Source organism: Nilaparvata lugens, chromosome X, assembly GCF_014356525.2.
Source record: "Nilaparvata lugens isolate BPH chromosome X, ASM1435652v1, whole genome shotgun sequence".
Taxonomy (NCBI): Eukaryota; Metazoa; Arthropoda; class Insecta; order Hemiptera; family Delphacidae; genus Nilaparvata; species Nilaparvata lugens.
The window spans coordinates 94,887,351-94,908,068 of record NC_052518.1 but is presented as its reverse complement, the minus strand read 5'-3'; the positions used below and the strand labels follow the sequence as shown (position 1 = coordinate 94,908,068).

At 31.9% G+C, this 20,718-nt stretch overlaps 1 protein-coding gene across 1 annotated transcript in view; it reads left to right on the top strand.

Annotated features, from left to right (window-relative positions):
• The first annotated feature begins 326 nt into the window (after nt 1-326).
• The window catches only part of LOC111046588 (long-chain fatty acid transport protein 4), a 53,975-nt gene continuing 33,583 nt past the window's right edge, over nt 327-20,718 (top strand). The window contains 2 exon segments of the mRNA XM_022332168.2: nt 327-610; nt 19,579-19,729. Of these exon segments, the coding sequence (XP_022187860.2) occupies nt 441-610; nt 19,579-19,729 (321 nt within the window). The 5' untranslated portion in view covers nt 327-440.

Here is a 20,718-nt window from a genome sequence, read left to right as displayed (position 1 = left end):
ATCAAACACTGCCATTATAACGTGGACCTCACTATATGTTTGCTGTTAGGTATTCGGTTACATTATATTTGGCCAACTTCTAAGACGTCAAATCAATAAACTATTCTGAATAGGAATCGATACAGCAGGATAATATTATGATCAGTATTATTGATGAGAATAATATCTTTCAACTCAATCAATATATATCAATGTATATTCCAATTTCTCTCATTTCCGTTACTTTCCGTAAAACATCAAAACAGCTAATATATCGATGTGATTGTCAATTGAAGATCATTTTCTTTGTCTGTAGTGGCAGACCTGCTGATGGGGGTCTTCAGCATTTCAGAATTCACCTACGTATCGTGAACACTGAGAAATCTGTCAGTTTAGTTTGAGTCTGTGTAGAGGTTAGACTTTGTTTACACAATTTCTTCTATGTGCATATACTTCCAACGATGTCTGGTGTTGGGAGCAATTTCACAGTGTTAGCTGTTATCACTGCAATCTCCTATTTGTTTTTGGGATGGACAGCAACTCTTTTCATAAGTTTGCTGTGGTTTATCTGCACAGAAGGCAGATATAGAAGTGTTCTAGTCAATATCAAAATGGCACCAAGAGATTTGAGGTTAGTAACTCTTTGATTCGATCATGTTTCTAATTAATGTAAAGTAACTTTCAGCTGCTTTATGATTCATTCAGTGTGATTATTTGATGTTGTTCAATTTTATACAATAATTATTACTCTCTTAATGATGAACTGCGTATAATCTACTGTAAAATAGAATGTTCAAGTACCGGTACCGAATGGATTTTACTGTTCTAAAATTTATGGGATCTGAGAATTTACGGCTGGAAGTAAAGACCAAAAGGTCTCTGAGATAGCCCATAGTTTGGGGAAGAATCTGTTTCGATTAAATTCAACAATTCAAGTATGAACATTCTCAATAGCAATTTAAATTGGTTGAAAATCACATTATCCAGTTGTTAAGGCTTATTTCTTTTGAATAGCACACATAACTGTGATATGTGCAGTCTAATTCCAAGAAAATATGAGTAAAAACAATTTATCGCCAAGTGGAGCAATTTTGGACATAACATCTATGATTAACATAATTTTCAGAGTACATTCTCCAAAAGTGTTCTACATGGTTATTGATGGTTTTTACTATTATTACAGTACCAAAAACTGTATTTGTTATACCGTAATAATTTTACTAAATAGGTAATCTAGTTTATAATAATTTATAACTGATTCACTGTAGATCTGAATAATTTTTAATATCGTATTCTTCCGATGAAGCATTACTAGGCAAGTTTAGCTATTATAGTTTCATACCAACGTATTTTGTAATTAATTCATCATTGTTTTAACAGACAACTGCATAATAACAAAGGAACAATGGAAACAATACATTTATTCATTAGCTTGCATTAACATTTTCGTGAACTTTACAGAGAAAAGTAGGTAGTCTACGTACATGCAAATAATCGAGGTCCTTGAATACCATTCATGAAACATTTCCATTTAGAAAGCATGCCTAATATACTCAATACTTGGTTTACTTAATCCTACTTTCCTTGGGTAAGAAGAAAATGGAAATACGGTCTTTGAAAAAGATTTTTTTAGAAGAAATTTCTTTAAGTTAAAAGGAAGTCAAGGTGGATCGTGCCCTCACACACTCAACTCTGTTACATAGATCAAAATTAAAAATAAATATATGAAATACTGAGCTACGCAATTGAAATCAAGTAAATAGTATCTGATTTTGGAAGAAGAAATAAATGTTAGAAAAGATAAAATGAAATCAACAATTACAGACTTAGCCTATATGTGATTTAAAATAGTATAAGAACCTGAAGAGTGAAGAAAAATTAGTTTAGTGTTTAAGTAGGGGTTAACTATATAATTCACAAATGAATAATATTAGTTACCTTACAAACTCCGAATAATACTTATATATTTTTCAAGATTTCATAAGAGTAAAAAGGGAAGTGTGAATAAAAGTAGACTAGTACCATTTGACCATAATTTGTGGTTTAAAAGTATATAATAACACAGACACCAGATTCTTTCTTTGTTACTTGTCACTTATTTCTCTGAATCTTTCACTTTTTGTGGTACATCGAATAGTGTCGTGATTATTATTTATTTAATAGTATTCTTATTGAATGACGTTCAATTGCAAACTGAATTGTCAGCACTTCAATTCACCGCAGTCTGTTAATCTCACCCTCACCTGACCAGGAAAAGGATGGAAAATTTAAAAGAGATAAAAATTGTCCTATTCATTTTCCTTTAAGGAAGGGTGCTTTATCTATTGCTTGGCTTCGTTACTTCAATAAGAATCAGAAAATTAAAAACCAGGCAATATGAATAATGTGATATTTTCTTTTTTTCGTGGAGTCATTACCATCACATGAGTAATTTTTCGTTCTCAATTAATTTATCTCACAAACGAACATAATATAAAATAACAAAGAAAAAATATAAAATTGTGAAATAAAAGTGACCAACCCTATAGTAAGGTCCACGTTATAATGGTAATGGAGAAAGATCAATTTGAGAAAAGAAGTGGAGAAAGAAGGCAGTGGAGAACAACTTTGCCGATCCTCTGTCTTGTCAATGCCTTCTATAGACGGTAGCTAATACAGGTTTATTGATGTAATATTAACTGTTCATTCTCGTTTAAAATGATAAATTATGTTTTATTAAGCAAGAAATTCAGCCCAGACCTTTCTTTCAATTCACATATTGATTACATAGCTAACAGAGCCAATAAACAGAGGGTTTCATTTTGAGGACATGCTCGCCCTTCACTGATGAGGTACCTCTGCTACTCTTATACAAATCAATTGTGAGGAGTCTATTAGAGTATGCATGCGAAGTATGGAATCCTTATCATAATGAACAGATTCACCTTCTAGAACGCTTGCAAAACAAATTTTTGAGATGTATGTATTATAAAAAGCACAGGGTTTTCTGTCCCTTTGATTACTCAACCAACTCCCTCAGAAGTATGTTCAATATTAAATCACTGAAAGTAAGACGTGATGTTAAATTACTTGCTTTTCTGTACAATCTGTTAAATAATAGAATCGATTCTTCCTGCCTGCTTTCTGAAATTAGCATATATATGAACAGATACCATTGCTCGACGTTCTGGATTTTCATTTCATATTTCTCGCTCCAGAACGGTAAGCCATTATAACTTTCCTTTAAGTAGAGCTCAAAATTTTCAATACTTATTCGGAGCACTTGGACATCTTCTGGTTCTCCCCTTCCAAATTCCGAAGGATTTCATATGATTTAGTCTTGTAGTATGTGGTCCATCATTTCGTGATTTGCGCTTGCATTTCTTTTATTCAATTATCCTCATAAAGGCTAGTGGTAGTACATTACACAGACACTTTTTTACTCTTGTCTATATACTAGTAATGATTGTAGTTTACTAAGGTATGTGTGCATTTTTTTATATTGAATTCAGTTACTGTATTTTTATTATTCTATATACGACTGTATATTTCTTCTATTTTTCGTTTTATTTCATTCTCATAATTTTATAATTAGCAATTTTTATAATTTATTATTTTCTCATATTTTCTATCTTATTTTTATTGAAAATTGTATCATGTTGGAAATTATTGCATAGTGTGAAGGAGGCGAAATGGGGTTTTTTACCTGTTGTCTCCATGAATAAATAATATTTTTCAATAATTTCATAATCAATTTTCATAATTAAGATGAAATATTTTGTCAGTAATTATTAATTCTACATTGTTCTAAGACGATCAGGCAACAGAGCAAAACGAGAAAGTGATAGCGGTATACGCTTTGTTGAATGATAGACAAGGATAGCAAAACCATTGCTAATCAAACACTGCCATTATAACGTGGACCTCACTATAGGTATAAGCCCGTGTGGGCGTGGGGTGAACTACTCTTGATAAAATAAATAAAAATACTTGGAGGTGTAAGGCCGCTTACAGATGGAAATAAAATGTAAGGGTAAGCATTCCTGACCGGCAATTGGAGGTACTGGGTTCGATTCCCTGGCTGACAAATAATTTTTGTATGGTAGCGCTCATCGAATTTCCATCTAGCTGTTTACCCTGTTGTCAATATTTGCAGTAGCAGAAGTCTTCGGGGTGATTTACAGTATTTAATTGGGATTTCGTTTAATGATAATGATTTATTAATTAGCATTTGAACAATTGCAACTTCCAATTTATTTCCATCTGTGAAATTAAAAGTAATAATATCTTGGTAAGCAAATTTGAGCATCCGAAGTTTGAGTATTTATAGAAGTTTATTAGATACAGGAAAAATTGCAAAATACAAAGGAATACCCACAATAAAATTCGACTCTAATTACAAGCCCAACATAGTTAACATCCAAAGGGCTCAATTTTTATTGTTCCTACAATTACATTGAAGATTTGCTATTGCAGAATCGGAAGAAGAATTCCGAATCGGACGTAAATGTGTAAAACTGACAAAGCCGATAGCCTTTTATCAACCAGTTTTGTTCTGGTTTTGAACTGGTTGCATCGCCTAGAGGCAGTCAAAATTTTCAATACTTATTCGGAGCACTTGGACATCTTCTGGTTCTCCCCTTCCAAATTCCGAAGGATTCATATGATTTAGTCTTGTAGTATGTGGTCCATCATTTCGTGATTTGCGCTTGCATTTCTTTTATTCAATTATCCTCATAAAGGCTAGTGGTAGTACATTACACAGACACTTTTTACTCTTGTCTATATACTAGTAATGATTGTAGTTTACTAAGGTATGTGTGCATTTTTTTATATTGAATTCAGTTACTGTATTTTTATTATTCTATATACGACTGTATATTTCTTCTATTTTTCGTTTTATTTCATTCTCATAATTTTATAATTAGCAATTTTTATAATTTATTATTTTCTCATATTTTCTATCTTATTTTTATTGAAAATTGTATCATGTTGGAAATTATTGCATAGTGTGAAGGAGGCGAAATTGGGGTTTTTTACCTGTTGTCTCCATGAATAAATAATATTTTTCAATAATTTCATAATCAATTTTCATAATTAAGATGAAATATTTTGTCAGTAATTATTAATTCTACATTGTTCTAAGACGATCAGGCAACAGAGCAAAACGAGAAAGTGATAGCGGTATACGCTTTGTTGAATGATAGACAAGGATAGCAAAACCATTGCTAATCAAACACTGCCATTATAACGTGGACCTCACTATAGGTATAAGCCCGTGTGGGCGTGGGGTGAACTACTCTTGATAAAATAAATAAAAATACTTGGAGGTGTAAGGCCGCTTACAGATGGAAATAAAATGTAAGGGTAAGCATTCCTGACCGGCAATTGGAGGTACTGGGTTCGATTCCCTGGCTGACAAATAATTTTTGTATGGTAGCGCTCATCGAATTTCCATCTAGCTGTTTACCCTGTTGTCAATATTTGCAGTAGCAGAAGTCTTCGGGGTGATTTACAGTATTTAATTGGGATTTCGTTTAATGATAATGATTTATTAATTAGCATTTGAACAATTGCAACTTCCAATTTATTTCCATCTGTGAAATTAAAAGTAATAATATCTTGGTAAGCAAATTTGAGCATCCGAAAGTTTGAGTATTTATAGAAGTTTATTAGATACAGGAAAAATTGCAAAATACAAAGGAATACCCACAATAAAATTCGACTCTAATTACAAGCCCAACATAGTTAACATCCAAAGGGCTCAATTTTTATTGTTCCTACAATTACATTGAAGATTTGCTATTGCAGAATCGGAAGAAGAATTCCGAATCGGACGTAAATGTGTAAAACTGACAAAGCCGATAGCCTTTTATCAACCAGTTTTGTTCTGGTTTTGAACTGGTTGCATCGCCTAGAGGCAGTCCACTTTTTCAAGCGTTTGGAAACAGCAGGAAGTTGATAACCGACGCAACCTATTCAATAACTATTTTCTGTAACTTGTTCCGATCTAAGGTTATCCTCTTGATGAGAATCTGCACATTCATACACCGATATTAAACTTTGATTTGATGACCAGGCCAATACGTCTCTATTAAATATATAGTTGACCAAGATTAGTATTCTTCCTCCTGAGATTTATCCTTGATCGATTCATACCGGACTGTATCTTTTTTCATATATACAATATTTAGGTGGGCCAGTTCCAAGATGATTTTTTCATAATTCTACCTACATGAGCATAAACAATTATACACGTGGAGTTGAAAAAGAAAAAAAAACTATATTTATGTCTCACCTTCACCTTGCCCATGGAACTGGGTATTAGTGAATAAAATACGTCGTGATGGATAAGTCGTGCAACCCAAACCTTTAAAATATTCAAAATCAAATCAAAGTTCATTCATCAAAAACAAAATTACAATACAAATTTGAATACTATAACATTTTATACAAATAAAACAAAGAAGTTTTATCCGTTAATAGGCATAGATAATAATGAATAAATATACACACCTCACTTTAAATGATATGTGTTCTGGTATAAGTTATTAGTTGCTTGTTGCGTGTTATAGTTACTATTTACAAACTTCATTCAGTGATATAGGATTAAAGTTTTTTATATCGAAATTAGTAAAAATCGATAATAAAAAACAAATTCATGAAATTAGTAATAATAAATATTAATGTTCTATTAAGGATAATAATTTGAAAGGTAATTTTAAAAAAATGGAAAACTAGTAAAGGAAAAGAATGGTTTTGGTTTTAGATTATTTATTCATTCTTTCATTTATTTATTTATTGAACTGAGACAAAACCACAATCATAAAATGAGTTGCATACTTCTCGATCACTCAAATATTTTTATGTATCAGAATTCCACTGCGACGTTTAGGCCGCATCTATGAACGGTTTTCAAGAACTAGCCAGGTATTTTTTGGTTGCTTGTACAAGCCAATCGAAAACATTCTATAGTGATGTCCACGTTATAATGGCAGTGTTTGATTAGCAATGTTATTGCTATCCTTGTCTATCATTCAACAAAGCGGATAGCGCTATCTCTTTCTCGCTTTGCTCTGTTGCCATATCGTCTTTTAACAATGAAGAATTTATTATTAATTAACAAAATATTCCATCTTAATTATGAAAATTCATTATTAAATTATTGAAAAATTATAATTTCTGGCTTAATACTTAATATTCATTCAAATTTTTGTAATGTATGAATTTTTTGGCAAATAAATTTCAAATTTCAATAAAATATAATTGATTATTTTAAACGAGAATGATCATTTGATATTCACATTTGCATTTTGATGTTCACATCAATAGTACATGTAACAAACTCAGACATTGGATAAGTAAATTCCGTAATATCAGCCAAGTTAGTAATAAAAAAATCTCAAGACTCATATATTTTGCCTACATTCAATCATTTCTGCAATATGGAATAAAAATTTGGGGTGGAACATACTCAAACCATTTGGAGAAACTTTTTGTAATTCAAAAACACATTATAAGAGCTATATTGGGAAAACCCAGACTCTATCCAAGTGAGTACCTTTTTAGTGAGCTAGATGTTTTAACTGTCAGGCAGCTTTACATAAAAAATTTAATCATCTACATAAATAAACATATGAATCTTTTCAACCTGCGTGTTTCACCATATAACCTCCGTCCCTCATCTATTACCTTTCAAATTACAGATACTATTTTATCAATTTGTAGAAAACAATTTTTATATCAGGTATCAAAGCTAATCAATGTTATTCCTAACCATTTTATCACTAGTAAATTGAATAGAAAACTGCTAATTGAAATTCATACATGGATAATCTCGAACAATGTAATTTCCTCATAGCTTAGTATAAAGACTTCTCATGTTTTTTATGTAATCTTCAACTATTCTTTACTTTCCCCTATGCCTTGACTCTGCTCTTTCTCTTCCCTTCCTCACTCACTTTTTCTTTTCCCTATTTCTTAATAATATCCCATTATTATTTTCATGTACTGTTAAGCATTGAACACTCGGCCTCTGCGCTCAGGTCCCTCGAACCTTGCAGGGACTTCCCGTTTTTAATATAGTTATGTATAATCCTATTAATGGTATTTTTCCTTTTCATTTTATATTGTATTTTACTTTTTTCATTTATAACCATTTTTGTCATTGTAATTATGTTTTTGGGACAAAATAAAGATTTGATTTGATATAAACCGAGATAAAACTGAAAATAATGTAAAGTATGATATGAATCATTCGGTATACAACGTGGGATATGAAATTAAATATTATTATTTTTTTTAACATCAATAAACCTGTATCTGCTGCAATTTATAGAAGGCATTGACAAGACAGAGGATCGGCAACGTTTTTCTCCTATCTTTCTCCACTGCCATTATAACGTGGACCTCACTATAGGTCTGGGTTGCCAGGCAACCAAAAGTATCTTGACCAATTTATTTTTCAAGAAAGAGTTTACTAAGAGGCTTGAGGGCTTGTCATTCAATTTTCAATATTAAAACTATCAAATTCAAATTAAATTCTTTATTTGCCATAATGCAATACAATTTTTTCAAAACAGAAACACCATTAAAATGCTTAATTTAAACATAAAAATGAAATAAATAATAATAATTGTCAAAGAAATAGCTTATAGGCGTTGCCAGCAAAACCAGAGGTTTGTAGATAGGAGCTATATAGATAGAAGCTATTTATCTAGCAAATAGTAATACATTCTTCTAGTTTTCTATCAAATAATATTACAATAAATTTATATTATAATTAGTAATAATTATTTTATGATTAAACGAGTCGGAACAAGATGGAGGGAAGAAAGGAAAACTGTATTTTCTAAAAGAAAAAAGCTTATGACCAAACAAGAAAGCATTTAGTTCCTTTAATGATTTATTATTTCACTCAGAAACTTCTATTTCGGAAACTCTTGTAGAATCTAGTATACTTTTCTCACTTTTACAAATTCTATTAACTTGATGTGAAATATTTAGGATGCTACCTCGTCCCCATTTATCGGCTATGAAGTTACATTTCGTTTGATGCCTGTTGGATATGAGTTTGAAGTTTGAAATGCCAAATTAATGGAACGTCCATTTTCAACAATAATGTTGTAGACTCTATTTCAAAATCTTCTATTCAATTATACTTCCTATTATTTTGCGATTTCAAATCTCCCAGTTGTAAAAAAACATTCTTGTTATGCTCATTCATGTTGCTTTCTTACAATTTTTTATATCAATCAATAATTTTATTCAAATCAACCCAATACAATATACATAAAAGAAATAAAAAAATCACAATAAAAAAAATTACCAATAAAATACAAAAACAGGCTTCATGGCGGGGTGTGCTGAGAAGAAAGAAAGGAGGAAAAATACCCAGCCAAATATGGTTTCCCATGTAATAGGCATGTAATACTCTACCTTCAGAGTCAATCACAAATTCTCTTCATCAATTCGGTGTTTTAGCTTGGAATAGTTTTTTTCGGAATAGTACAGAACTATGGGACAATGAACTGAATAGAATGCGTATTCCGAACATTTGCGGTTGTGATAAGCTTGTTCAATTACGCAACACAGTTGGGCTCCTTCTATGTTTACAAATAAATTGTTGAGTCACTTACTCAAGAGAGGCAAAAGCATCAGTGAAACTTGTTTAGGCCTCAATAGTCACCTAGCCAAGTGACAATGAATGTATTCTCTCAATCTGCAGAAGATTCTCTATAATTCGTAGTTGACGGGACCAATCGTTTACAGCGAACTATTGATGGTAACGAATTATCGAGGTTATGGAGCAGAAGGAGGTGGAGGTGAAGGAGGAGAAGGAGGAGGCTAATAATGGAGAGTGATGAAGACTTCTAGAAAATCGCCTTTGTAAAATAAATAAATAAATAATAATAATACATCTGAATTATAGAATGAAAAATATTCAATGAGCAATCATCGATATTATGGTTAAAAAAGGAAGGAAATTGATAAAAATACGTAGAATGAAATGAATGCATTGAAAATTTAAAAATATTGACAAATTAAAAAAATCTGGTGTGGTACACTCACACATTTTTCCTTGCTCATTGAACTGTAAGCCTCATTCTTAAACGAGAATAATTTAGGGGAATATCACAATGACGCTACATATTTAAAACTACGATCATACTATTGTATATATATTGTTTTCAGAGTACATTTTTCCTTTTGTAAATTGTGAAATTTGATGATTTTTAAAAATCCTTTAAAACAGCTGTTACATATAAAATATCTCGACTGTGTGTTCTTTTGAAGAACTGCTCTACCTACCTACCTCATGCACGAGAAGGAGGATACTAAGTCCTTTTCCCAAGGATGGAATTGTCCCCCTGATAGTTTTCCAGGAAGGAGACTCATGCCAGTTGATAGAGCTGTTAACTATACAGGGAATGAATTTGAAAAAAATCGGTCAAGTAATTTTTGAGAAATTTGTGATAGAAATTTAACAAAATCAATTTTTTCCATGAATATTACGGAGCTCCTGGAATTTTCCCAGAAATGAGACTTATGTCAGTTGATAGGGCTTATAAATAGTTATCCAGGGTATAGCTATCAGGGAAGAAAATCGTTAAAGCGGTTTTCAAGAAAACCATGAAAAACATGTTTTTTTTGTCATCATCCGCCATTTTTTCCGCCATCTTGAATTGAATTTTATTTAATTTCTTACTGTCGGATCCTCATGGTATAAGGAACTTAAGTTTAAAATTTCAAGTCAATCGGTTTGTTAGGAATGGAGTTATTGTGTTCACAGACATACACACACACACACTTACAGACCAACACCCAAAAATCATGTTTTTGGACTCAGGGGACCTTGAAACATTTAGAAAACTTGAAATTAGGGTACCTTCATTTTTTTGGAAAGCAATACTTTCCTTACCTATGGTAACAGGGCAAGGAAAGTGAAAATATTTTGAATTGAAAATGTTCAGAATTATTATTAACAGTTCGTTAATATTCAACCATAGAGAAAAGATGGCATAATTTGTTTTGTTTAATTCATTAATATTTTTATATTGTAATGGATTTTGCTATATTTTCTCCATGATTCAATCAACAAAGTTATTTTTCGTACGACTTCAAATTTTCTTGATCGCGTAAAATGATTTCCGGTAGCCCAGTGACAACATGAATCATAACTGGTGATAATCCAATTCACAAACCGATTAACGAATTCTTTACGCTGACGTCCAATACTATAGCTTCCTGAATTGAACTGAATACTATGTCAATAGATAATTATTTTGTCTGGCAGTCTATGTAATTTCCGGTTTATGACCGTATGTCTGGAGAATTAGTTAGCGATAGCATAGCACTGTAATTTCTTTCATGGTGTACGAAAATTATCGAAGTTCTACTGTTTTATAATGCATACTGGCAACGCCAAATTTAAATATTAGATTATTATTTAGTTTCAATGAAAGCTTTTGTAATTTTGTTAGTAAATTTCCAATGTATGATACTGAATTTTGTTTTCCATGTATTTGTGAATTATTTACATGAATTTGGCACTAAATTTGACTTGATTTTATACTAAAGTGCAGCAGAGTTAGAGTAGCACACATGTTGGAAATGAAAAATAGAGCTCAATTGAAAAAATAATATTACCAAGACAAATAAATAGAAGCGGATAAATCGTGTTACTAAAACTATAGCTTCTCAAATTATTATTCATCCACAGAACTAAAATAAATATTTGGAAACAGCGAATGATTGTATGGTAGAATAATGGAATGTAAACATAGTAACGCAAACGCACTGAATACTGAAGGCCCTTTCAACTGTCAACTCTAACCATTTCCAAATCCTCTTACGGAGTCAGGTTTATTTTTATTTATTTATTTATTGCGGATTATGTACACATGAGCTTTTTTGCTTGTGCGTGTTGAATGGGAAGTGTGAGGATGAATTATGAGATGATGAAACGTCCATGCTTATTTGATAGAATTCGGCGGGATTCGAACCCGCGACCAGGTAGCACTAGCAGACTGAAGTGTGCAACGCCTTAGTCAACTCGGCTATCTGGTATTTCTAATTGACAAACTATAGTGGCTATAGTTTTATTAAAATTGGTTTTTCTAATTGTCAGAGTTTAATTGACAACTGTAATTATAAATAATCATTCTCGTCTGACTTATTCAATAATCTGAGATCCAAAATCGTTCCTATTCTATATATAGCTCAGATTCTAAATTAGGTATAGCTTCTAAATACCGGGTGTTTCAAAAATAATGACCCAATTTTTAACAGTTGTATTTATTCGAGAAAATAGTTTCCACAAACCAATTTTACATCAAATTACTCACAGAAGTATCGAGTTTATGATGATGTATAATATAAGTGTTCTATGTGCCCTTTTTAGGCTCAAACGACCTCTAAACGGTAGCCAAATTCATCCCAGACTGTTCGCAAGATGTCTTCTCGGTCTGTAGCTACTACATCACTAATCCTGGTTTTTAGCTCCTCAATATCAAGTGCTAAGGGAGGAACATGTTCATGATATCGAGGAGCTAAAAACCAGGATTAGTGATGTAGTAGCTACAGTCCGATAAGACATCTTGCGAACAGTCTGGGATGAATTTGGCTACCGTATGGATGTCATCCGAGCCTCAAAAGGAGGGCACATAGAACACGTATAAATAATACATCATCATAAACTTGATACTTCTGTGAGTAATTTGATGTAAAATCTATTTGTGTACACCTTTTTTTAAAATAAATATAACTGTTTAAAATTGGGTCATTCTTTTTGAAACATCCGGTATAGTCCTAGTAGACTCATAGTTGAGGAATTGAAAGTTCATACTTCAAGATAAAAGTTTATAAGAAATATATTTTCCCCCGTTTTAGTCCTAGTAGACTCATATTTGAAGAATTGAAAGTTCATACTTCAAGATAAAAGTCTATAAGAAATATATTTTCCCCCGTTTTAGTCCTAGTAAACTCATATGAAGAAGAATTGAAAGTTCATACTTCAAGATAAAAGTTTATAAAAAATATATTTTCCCCCGTTTTGTTAATTAATTTTCCCTAAGGGGCAAAATACGTCCTCCGTTACTACTATAAGGTCTTCTTTTTAAGAACTCGCAGATGAAATCTAGAATTTTAACATCAAATTGTCTTCCTTCTATGCATTTTTCTTCAAGTGGTGTTTGTTTTCTTCAGTCCCCACCAGTAAGGTTCATTTGGTCTCGTCTCATTAAGACTAAATACGTAGTCTACGACTCAACTTCCGTTTCTACGCGAATTCAGAGCCCATACATTCGACTAGTTCTAAACTCACTTGAGCCGTAATTATTGGTTTTTTATGCCATTCTCATGTCGACTTTTTAAATACTACGTCATTGGAGCACGGTCCAAAGCAATCGACCTTGAAGAATTTATGATTGCAGAAGGAAAGAGTGAGAGCGTAGATTGAGTGTGAGAGCTAGTCATTCTCTAATAACATTGATTGTGGCTGTGGTCTTCAATTCGTGAAGGAAGTTGCGTTACCCAACCAGATTCACATTCATCTAAAACAAAGCAAATTCATCAGTGAGACCAGCAAATGTCCTTGAGTCATTTTCTAACCGAATTGTTGCTCAAAATTTACCTTTATTAATATAATTGTGGTTTTATGTCGGTATGACAAACTGTTTATTACCTCAAGTACTGCATCTATTTCAATGGATAATTTTCACAATAATTAATAAGCTACCTACTTAAAAAAACTTCCTGTCATTGTCAACTGAGGAGAATATATTCATTTCTGTTAAACACTGTATGATTTATACTTCGCTTTGTAATTCCTCAAAATGATCGACCTTGCTTCTTTTTGCATCTCCTCAAACACAAGTACATCAATATTATTTCACTTGATAAGTTTTTAAAACTCAATATTGAATTTCTATTATTAAATCAATATTATTATACTATAGTGAGGTCCACTTTATAATGGCAGTATTTGATTAACATTGGTGTTGCTATCCTTGTCTATCATTCAACAAAGCAGATATTCTTTTCCAGCTCCGCAACATTGCCAGATATTTTTTTAAACTATGTTGAAATATAATTCAACATTGTATAATGTATAAATATAATATAAAAATCTGGTGTGGTACACTCACACAACTTTCCTTGCTCATATTTGAAACTACGATCAGATTTTTGTATATGTGTATATATATAATTGTTTTCAGAGTGCTTTTTCCTTTGTGTAAATTGTGAAATTCGATGATTTTTTTTAGTCGTCATTTTTTTTAAAGTCGTCAAAACAGCTGTTCTACAGATGAAATATCTCGACTATGTGTTTTTTTTTATGAACTGCTCTACCTACCTACCTACCTACCTCATGCACGAGAAGGAGGTTACAAAGTCCATTTCTCAAGGATGGGGTGGACCCCCCATTAGTTTCCCAGAAAGGACACTCATGCCAGTCAATAGAGCTTATAAATAACTATACAGAGTATGAATTTGAAAAAAAATCGGTCAAGTTATTTTGAGAAAATCGTGAAAAACATGGTTTTTTTAGTAATTATCCGCCATTTTTCTCAAGTATATTACGGAGCTCCTGCAATTTTCTCAGAAATGAGACTCATGTCAGTTGATAGGGCTTATAAATAGCTATCCATGGTATGAATTTAAAGAAAATCGTTAAAGCCGTTTTCGAGAAAACCGTTAATAACATGGTTTTTTAGTGATTATCCGCCATCTTTCACAAGAATATTACGGAGCTCCTGCAATTTTCCCAGAAATGAGACTCATGTCAGTTGATAGGGCTTATAAATAGCTATCCATGGTATAAATTTGAAGAAAATCGTTAGAGCCGTTTTCGAGATAACCGTGAAAAACATGTTTTTTTTTGTTATTATCCGCCATTTTTTTCGCCATTTTGAATCCAATTTTATTGAATTTCTTATTGTCAGATCCTCATGGTATAAGGACCTTAAGTTTAAAATTTCAAGTCAATCGGTTGATTAGGAATGGAGTTATCGTGTTCACATACACACATACACACACACACACACACACACACACACACACACACACACACACACACACACACACACACACACACACACACACACACACACACACCCAAAAATCATATTTTTGGACTCAGGGGACCTTGAAACGTATAGAAAACTTGAAATTAGGGTACCTTAATTTTTTTTGGAAAGCAATACTTTCCTTACCTATGGTAGTAGGGCAAGGAAAGTAAAAATGTATCTTGTGTCTTGTATTGAATAAAATTCTAATTAGTAAAAAGAAAGTTTTCCCCACACTGCCACACACAGATCCGTCTATGTGGGCAAAATATTCACAAATTTGTTTTTAGATATGTTGTCTATGTAAATGTCTTGTGTCTTGTATTGTAAATTGAATAAATTCAGAAAATATTTAATCTCAAATTATGAAAACTTATCATTTAATCATTGACAAATAAATTTCCTTAACGAGTAAAATTTAATTGATTATTTTGAACAAGAGTGAAAATTTAATATTACATCACATATCAGCTATCCTATAGAAGGCAGTGACAAGGCAGAGGATCGGCAACGCTGTTTTCCTATCTTTCTCTACTGCCATTATAACGTGGATCTTACTCTACTTGATAAATTTATTTAACTTATTAATAAATATGGTATGTGCTTCATTGATCAAATCTGCTTCGTTATTATTTTATTACCAACTGGGTCCTGTTGCATGATGAAATACAAACAAATAATATCAGTGGTCAGCTGCTTATTAGGATGGGAATGTATTAAATTATTAGCTTGTATTTTAACATGCAATAGGCCCCAATAAGTAAACTAGCCGACCAGAATACTTACATTTTTAGAGAGTACCTATTGATGAAATATGAACAAAATAATGAATAATAAATATGAACAAATATGTTTTAAAACGGATTTTACCAATGAGTTACTTGACTTGACAAGGCTATTTTTTTGGTGTACCCGCATCTCAAAAGTTATGTTTTATATAAATTAGATGAACCAGTGTAATTTATGAAAATTTGTCGTAATATTATTCATATCACTGAATGAAACGTCTTGAATTGTCGCATTCACTTATTCAATGAAAAATATAGACACGATTGCTTTGATAACTCCAAGTTGAGTTGGTTCTTTATTACAATTCAATAATTATTTTCTTAGTCTATATTATGTAAATTCATCTATAATTTTGCTGTATTGTAAGCTATTGTATATAAGTGTATAAGCCAGTATATATTGTAATCTACATAAATAAAGTAATCAATCAATCAATCAATCAATTCTTTATTAGTCGTATATAGCTTTATAGTCGTCTCATCCAATGAGGATATCTGCCGCAATATCACCTTCACTACTTAACATCAACTTATTCATTTAGAATTCTACATTTGTACTTCTTAGAGAACACGCTAAGCCGTCGGTCCCGGCTGCCTAAAAAGCAGTCGTTAAGTCATGTCAGAGGCCCTGAAATTGATCAGTGGCGACCTGAAAACTCTGACACCAGACCTGAGCCAGCCAGGTTACTCGATATTATTATTATTTGTACTTCTTTACCATTTTAAGGTTGACATGATATATTGAGCTCAAATAATAATATTAAATCAATAAACTAGTAGTTCTGTGAACAGTAGACCTCACGCAGTTTTCTCATCCACAAGTATCTGATGTAACCTGTTTGAAATGTTAACAAACTCAGTTCACGTTTGAATTTGTATTCCATATTTTCAAGTGATTTATATAATGAATCATCATTCATCCAGTTCCGTGATAATCTTCCCATGCTATGAAAATTAATTTTTTACAATAAAAAATATTATTATTTCTTCAGCATTATTTAGTTCATTTGATTATCTTTAATCACCTATCAAATGAAGTTTTTTTTCAAATGTGGGAATATTGATTGATACTTTCAGTATATTATATACTGATGGGCACGCATAATAATACAATGACTAAAACAAAATATTTAAACCAAAGACCTTGAAGATGCATAACACTTTAAGGTCTTTGATTGAAACTATAGACCTTATAGAAATGGACACGGCTTCTCCAAAACATCTGTGTAATCCACTTTTCAGCTGATTGATTATGAATAATTCTATAGTTTGATTAATCCTATCTTCAGAGTAGATGATATATATATAGTGATATCAGAGTATGGAGAAATTCCTTTTCTTTTCATATTATCCTTAAAATGCAAAATTTCAAAAAAACCTTGTGTATACATAAACGCGCAGTTGAAAAAGAAATATTCCTGTCAAATCTCATAGAATTCTATCCACGCGTTTGGCCGAAATCGTGTTACATACAGACAAACAAAAGAAAATCCGAGTTGAAACATAGACCTCACTACGTTCGGTCAATAATTGTCCAGTATGCAATGAAACAAAAGGATATTGACGCAGAATTCATTACAGCTCCCACGTTTGAAGCGCTCTAAAAATAAATTATAATTCTGAAGACACTTGTACGTGTAGCTAGTAAATAAAGTTCCAAGTGTGTAGGTTATTAACATGCTGTACCGGTTTCTCGAAGAAGCCTTCAAGCTGCAAGTCTTCGCCTCGACTTCTACGTCACAATGACGTAAATATTGGCAATTCTATGCAGTGACGCACTCTGACTTTTTGTCTTGGGGGGCTGATCGGCTTTACCCCATAGATTAAATTTTTGTCCATGCATAGTTTTCCTGGAGGAATCTGTCACACTGCACGAGATTATTTTAAACTTATGAAATAATTCCGTATAGCCTCAAAAAGCAGGCCCGGAAATGTTTTGAAAATTACACAGAATGAAAATTAGAAATCTTTTTTTACAGTTTACCAACTGAAATTTTCAGGGTGTCAATAGAGTTTGTCAATTTTTTGTTTTTATGTCAAATGAGTTGACAATCAAATTCATTCCAAAAGAATAACCTTATCAAGTTAGTACAGTAGGTCAATCAATGCTTACATAAATCTGGTTCGAATAGAAAAAAAATTAATTGATCCGTCACAGATTTCCATTAGTTTTTGGAAAAAAATTGGAATGAAACACAAGAAAGTGTTTCGAAAATCTAGTTTTTCGTTTAAACAACATTAACTTCATTATTATAAAGAAAAATGTGAAAAGAGAGAAGATTAAACAATCTTTTCCAAAGATTCTAGATTCTTCCAATTCACCATTTTATTGAAGGATTATAAGTCTCCACTCTGTATAATTCATAAACGGTGCATTTCATGACCCATGTTTATATGAACCTATTTATATTGAAGTCCAGTGAATCAGAATCACATTCTGAATTCATGAGACAGCACTATACTAAAATAGTCCACGAAAACTTCTTCAGTCCAGTCATCCAATGTCAAATCAAATTTATTCACTCGAAATTCCTACAAAATATTCACAAAAGTATAAAACGACAAGTTACAAGTGAACAAGATTTCATCTTGTTATCAATGTCCGGTAGAATTTGATAAATATTTTACTCTGAGATTCTCCTCAGACAACTTTCAACAACTTTGATATTCAACCACTCAACCAAAACTGCAAGTCACGTATTTTCTGGCACTGAAACCACAACTCGTATTTTTCCCAATATCACAGCGTGAAAAAGGATCATTAACACCTTTTTGTTGTTCTCTTACCTCTTGTTATAAAAAACAAATATCAGGTGTTTCAGCTACAGTGGCAGAATGCATCAACACGCAGATTGTCAATGAATCGCCAAGTTTTCTCTAGTGAGGTCCACGTTATAATGGCAGTGGATAAAGATAGGAGAACAGAGTTGCTGTTTCTCTGCCTCAATTATATTTCTACATTGATTTGGCAACGTTGCGAAGGTAGAAAAGGATAGTGCTATCTGCTTTATCGACTGATAGACATGGATAGCAACACCAATGTTAATCAAATTCTGCCATTATAACGTGGACCTCACTATAGATGATATCATCTGTGCACCAATGGAGGACGTATATTGAAAACTCAACATGCATTTCTGTAAACTCAAGTATTTGGTGTATGATTTGATGATTTTTAGTCCTTTTCACCATCACAAATGGTACATTTGTATTTTATAGTTATCATAAGATACGAGAAGTAAAGTTTTCTTCAGTTTTAATTCATTCCAGAGTGTCTACTTTCAGGAAATTCCAAGGTCGCCTAATTCAATGGTTCTCACCAATGCTTATGGGAAATTCACTATAATGTAGACTTATTCTTCTCACATTATCATTATTTTTCAAGATTTAATTAGTTATCCTTCACTTTTTTCACATATCACTGATTCTTCAAAGGCTTATCTCCTATATTACTGTGTATCACCTCCCACTCCAACACATAGAAGCAATTAATATAAATGTAGTCACTGACTTATCCACGAAAACTTCTTCAGTCCAATCATTTAATGTCCGCTAGAATTTGAAAAATATTTTACTCTGAGATTCTCCTCACACAACTTTCAACGACTTTGATATTCTTTGTTGTTGAAAATGGCTTGATCTAGTTGCTAAATATATTTCACCACTTTAGAATATCCTAAGTGAATATGATGTTTTTCCAATACAGTAATATTTTTTCAAGTTTATTAATCTTGAACATTTTTCTTTACTTTCTGTTTCGTTAGTACCTCCATTAACTTTCTAAAGTATGCATTTACTATAAAATATTGGGAGTGGAAAGGATGGACTACACCACAGGTACTCTTAGTGCACGCCAACAGACACCCTGACAAAGCAGCCATTGTACACGAATCTTCGACATTCACTTTCTCCCAGGTGCAATATTCTATAATTGTCTCCTATTTTTTTCCAAGTGTAGTACTGCATGATAACTATGCATGTGATTCGGGTGCACACTTCAATTATATTTTTTACTATCTTAGAGTAGATACGGGAATGCTCCATTTTTATACCAGATTTGTATAGCAGGTTCATAGTTTACCAAATACACTCAAACAATTGTATTTAGCATATTAGAAAATAGAATTGTAATGCTGAAGTAGACATTGGTTTGCATGCTAATGGGATAGTAGATGGTGCTAATTTTCTTTACTATTTCAGAGGAAAAGGAGCTGGTCTGAATTAGTCATCGGGACATCGAGAACATTCTTGTTACATCGAATGTATTAGGTTCATTTTTTAATGTATATAATTTTTCTTATTAACTATTCATTTAAGTATTTTCTCATTAAAAATTGATCAGAATTTGTTGAGAAAAATTTTGACCTCTTCCCAAGTAGAACTTCTGAAATGGTGTCTATTTATCATATTAACAAATGTGAGCTTCATCAAGTTTTGGATTTTCATGTATCCCGCTCTAGCTTTTGATTTCAGGACTTTATTTAAATAAATTTTTTAACAATTTTATTCATTTGCAGGACTGCATTTTATTCAAGTTTATCATATTGAGGAAGATGTGAAAATGCGAATGATATGCTGTTATTCGATAACTACTAGAAACATACTTATGTATGTATACGGTACATAGAACTTTTAAGGATTTATTGAGATCTATTGTGAACTGCAAGTAATTTCAGTAATAGTTCTATATTATATAAATGCTGTGAGCATGATTATTGAACCCGTTTAATAGGCTTATAAAAAATAAATTATTAATTTTTCCAATCAAAAACAAAATAAGACATAAACAGTATCAAAAAATAAAAAATCAATGGAAGAGTGTACTTAATGTTTGTTTTTTATTGAATAAAACTCTTGAACATTTTTGTATGCAACACGTTGTGGACAAGTTCAATAACTTTGAA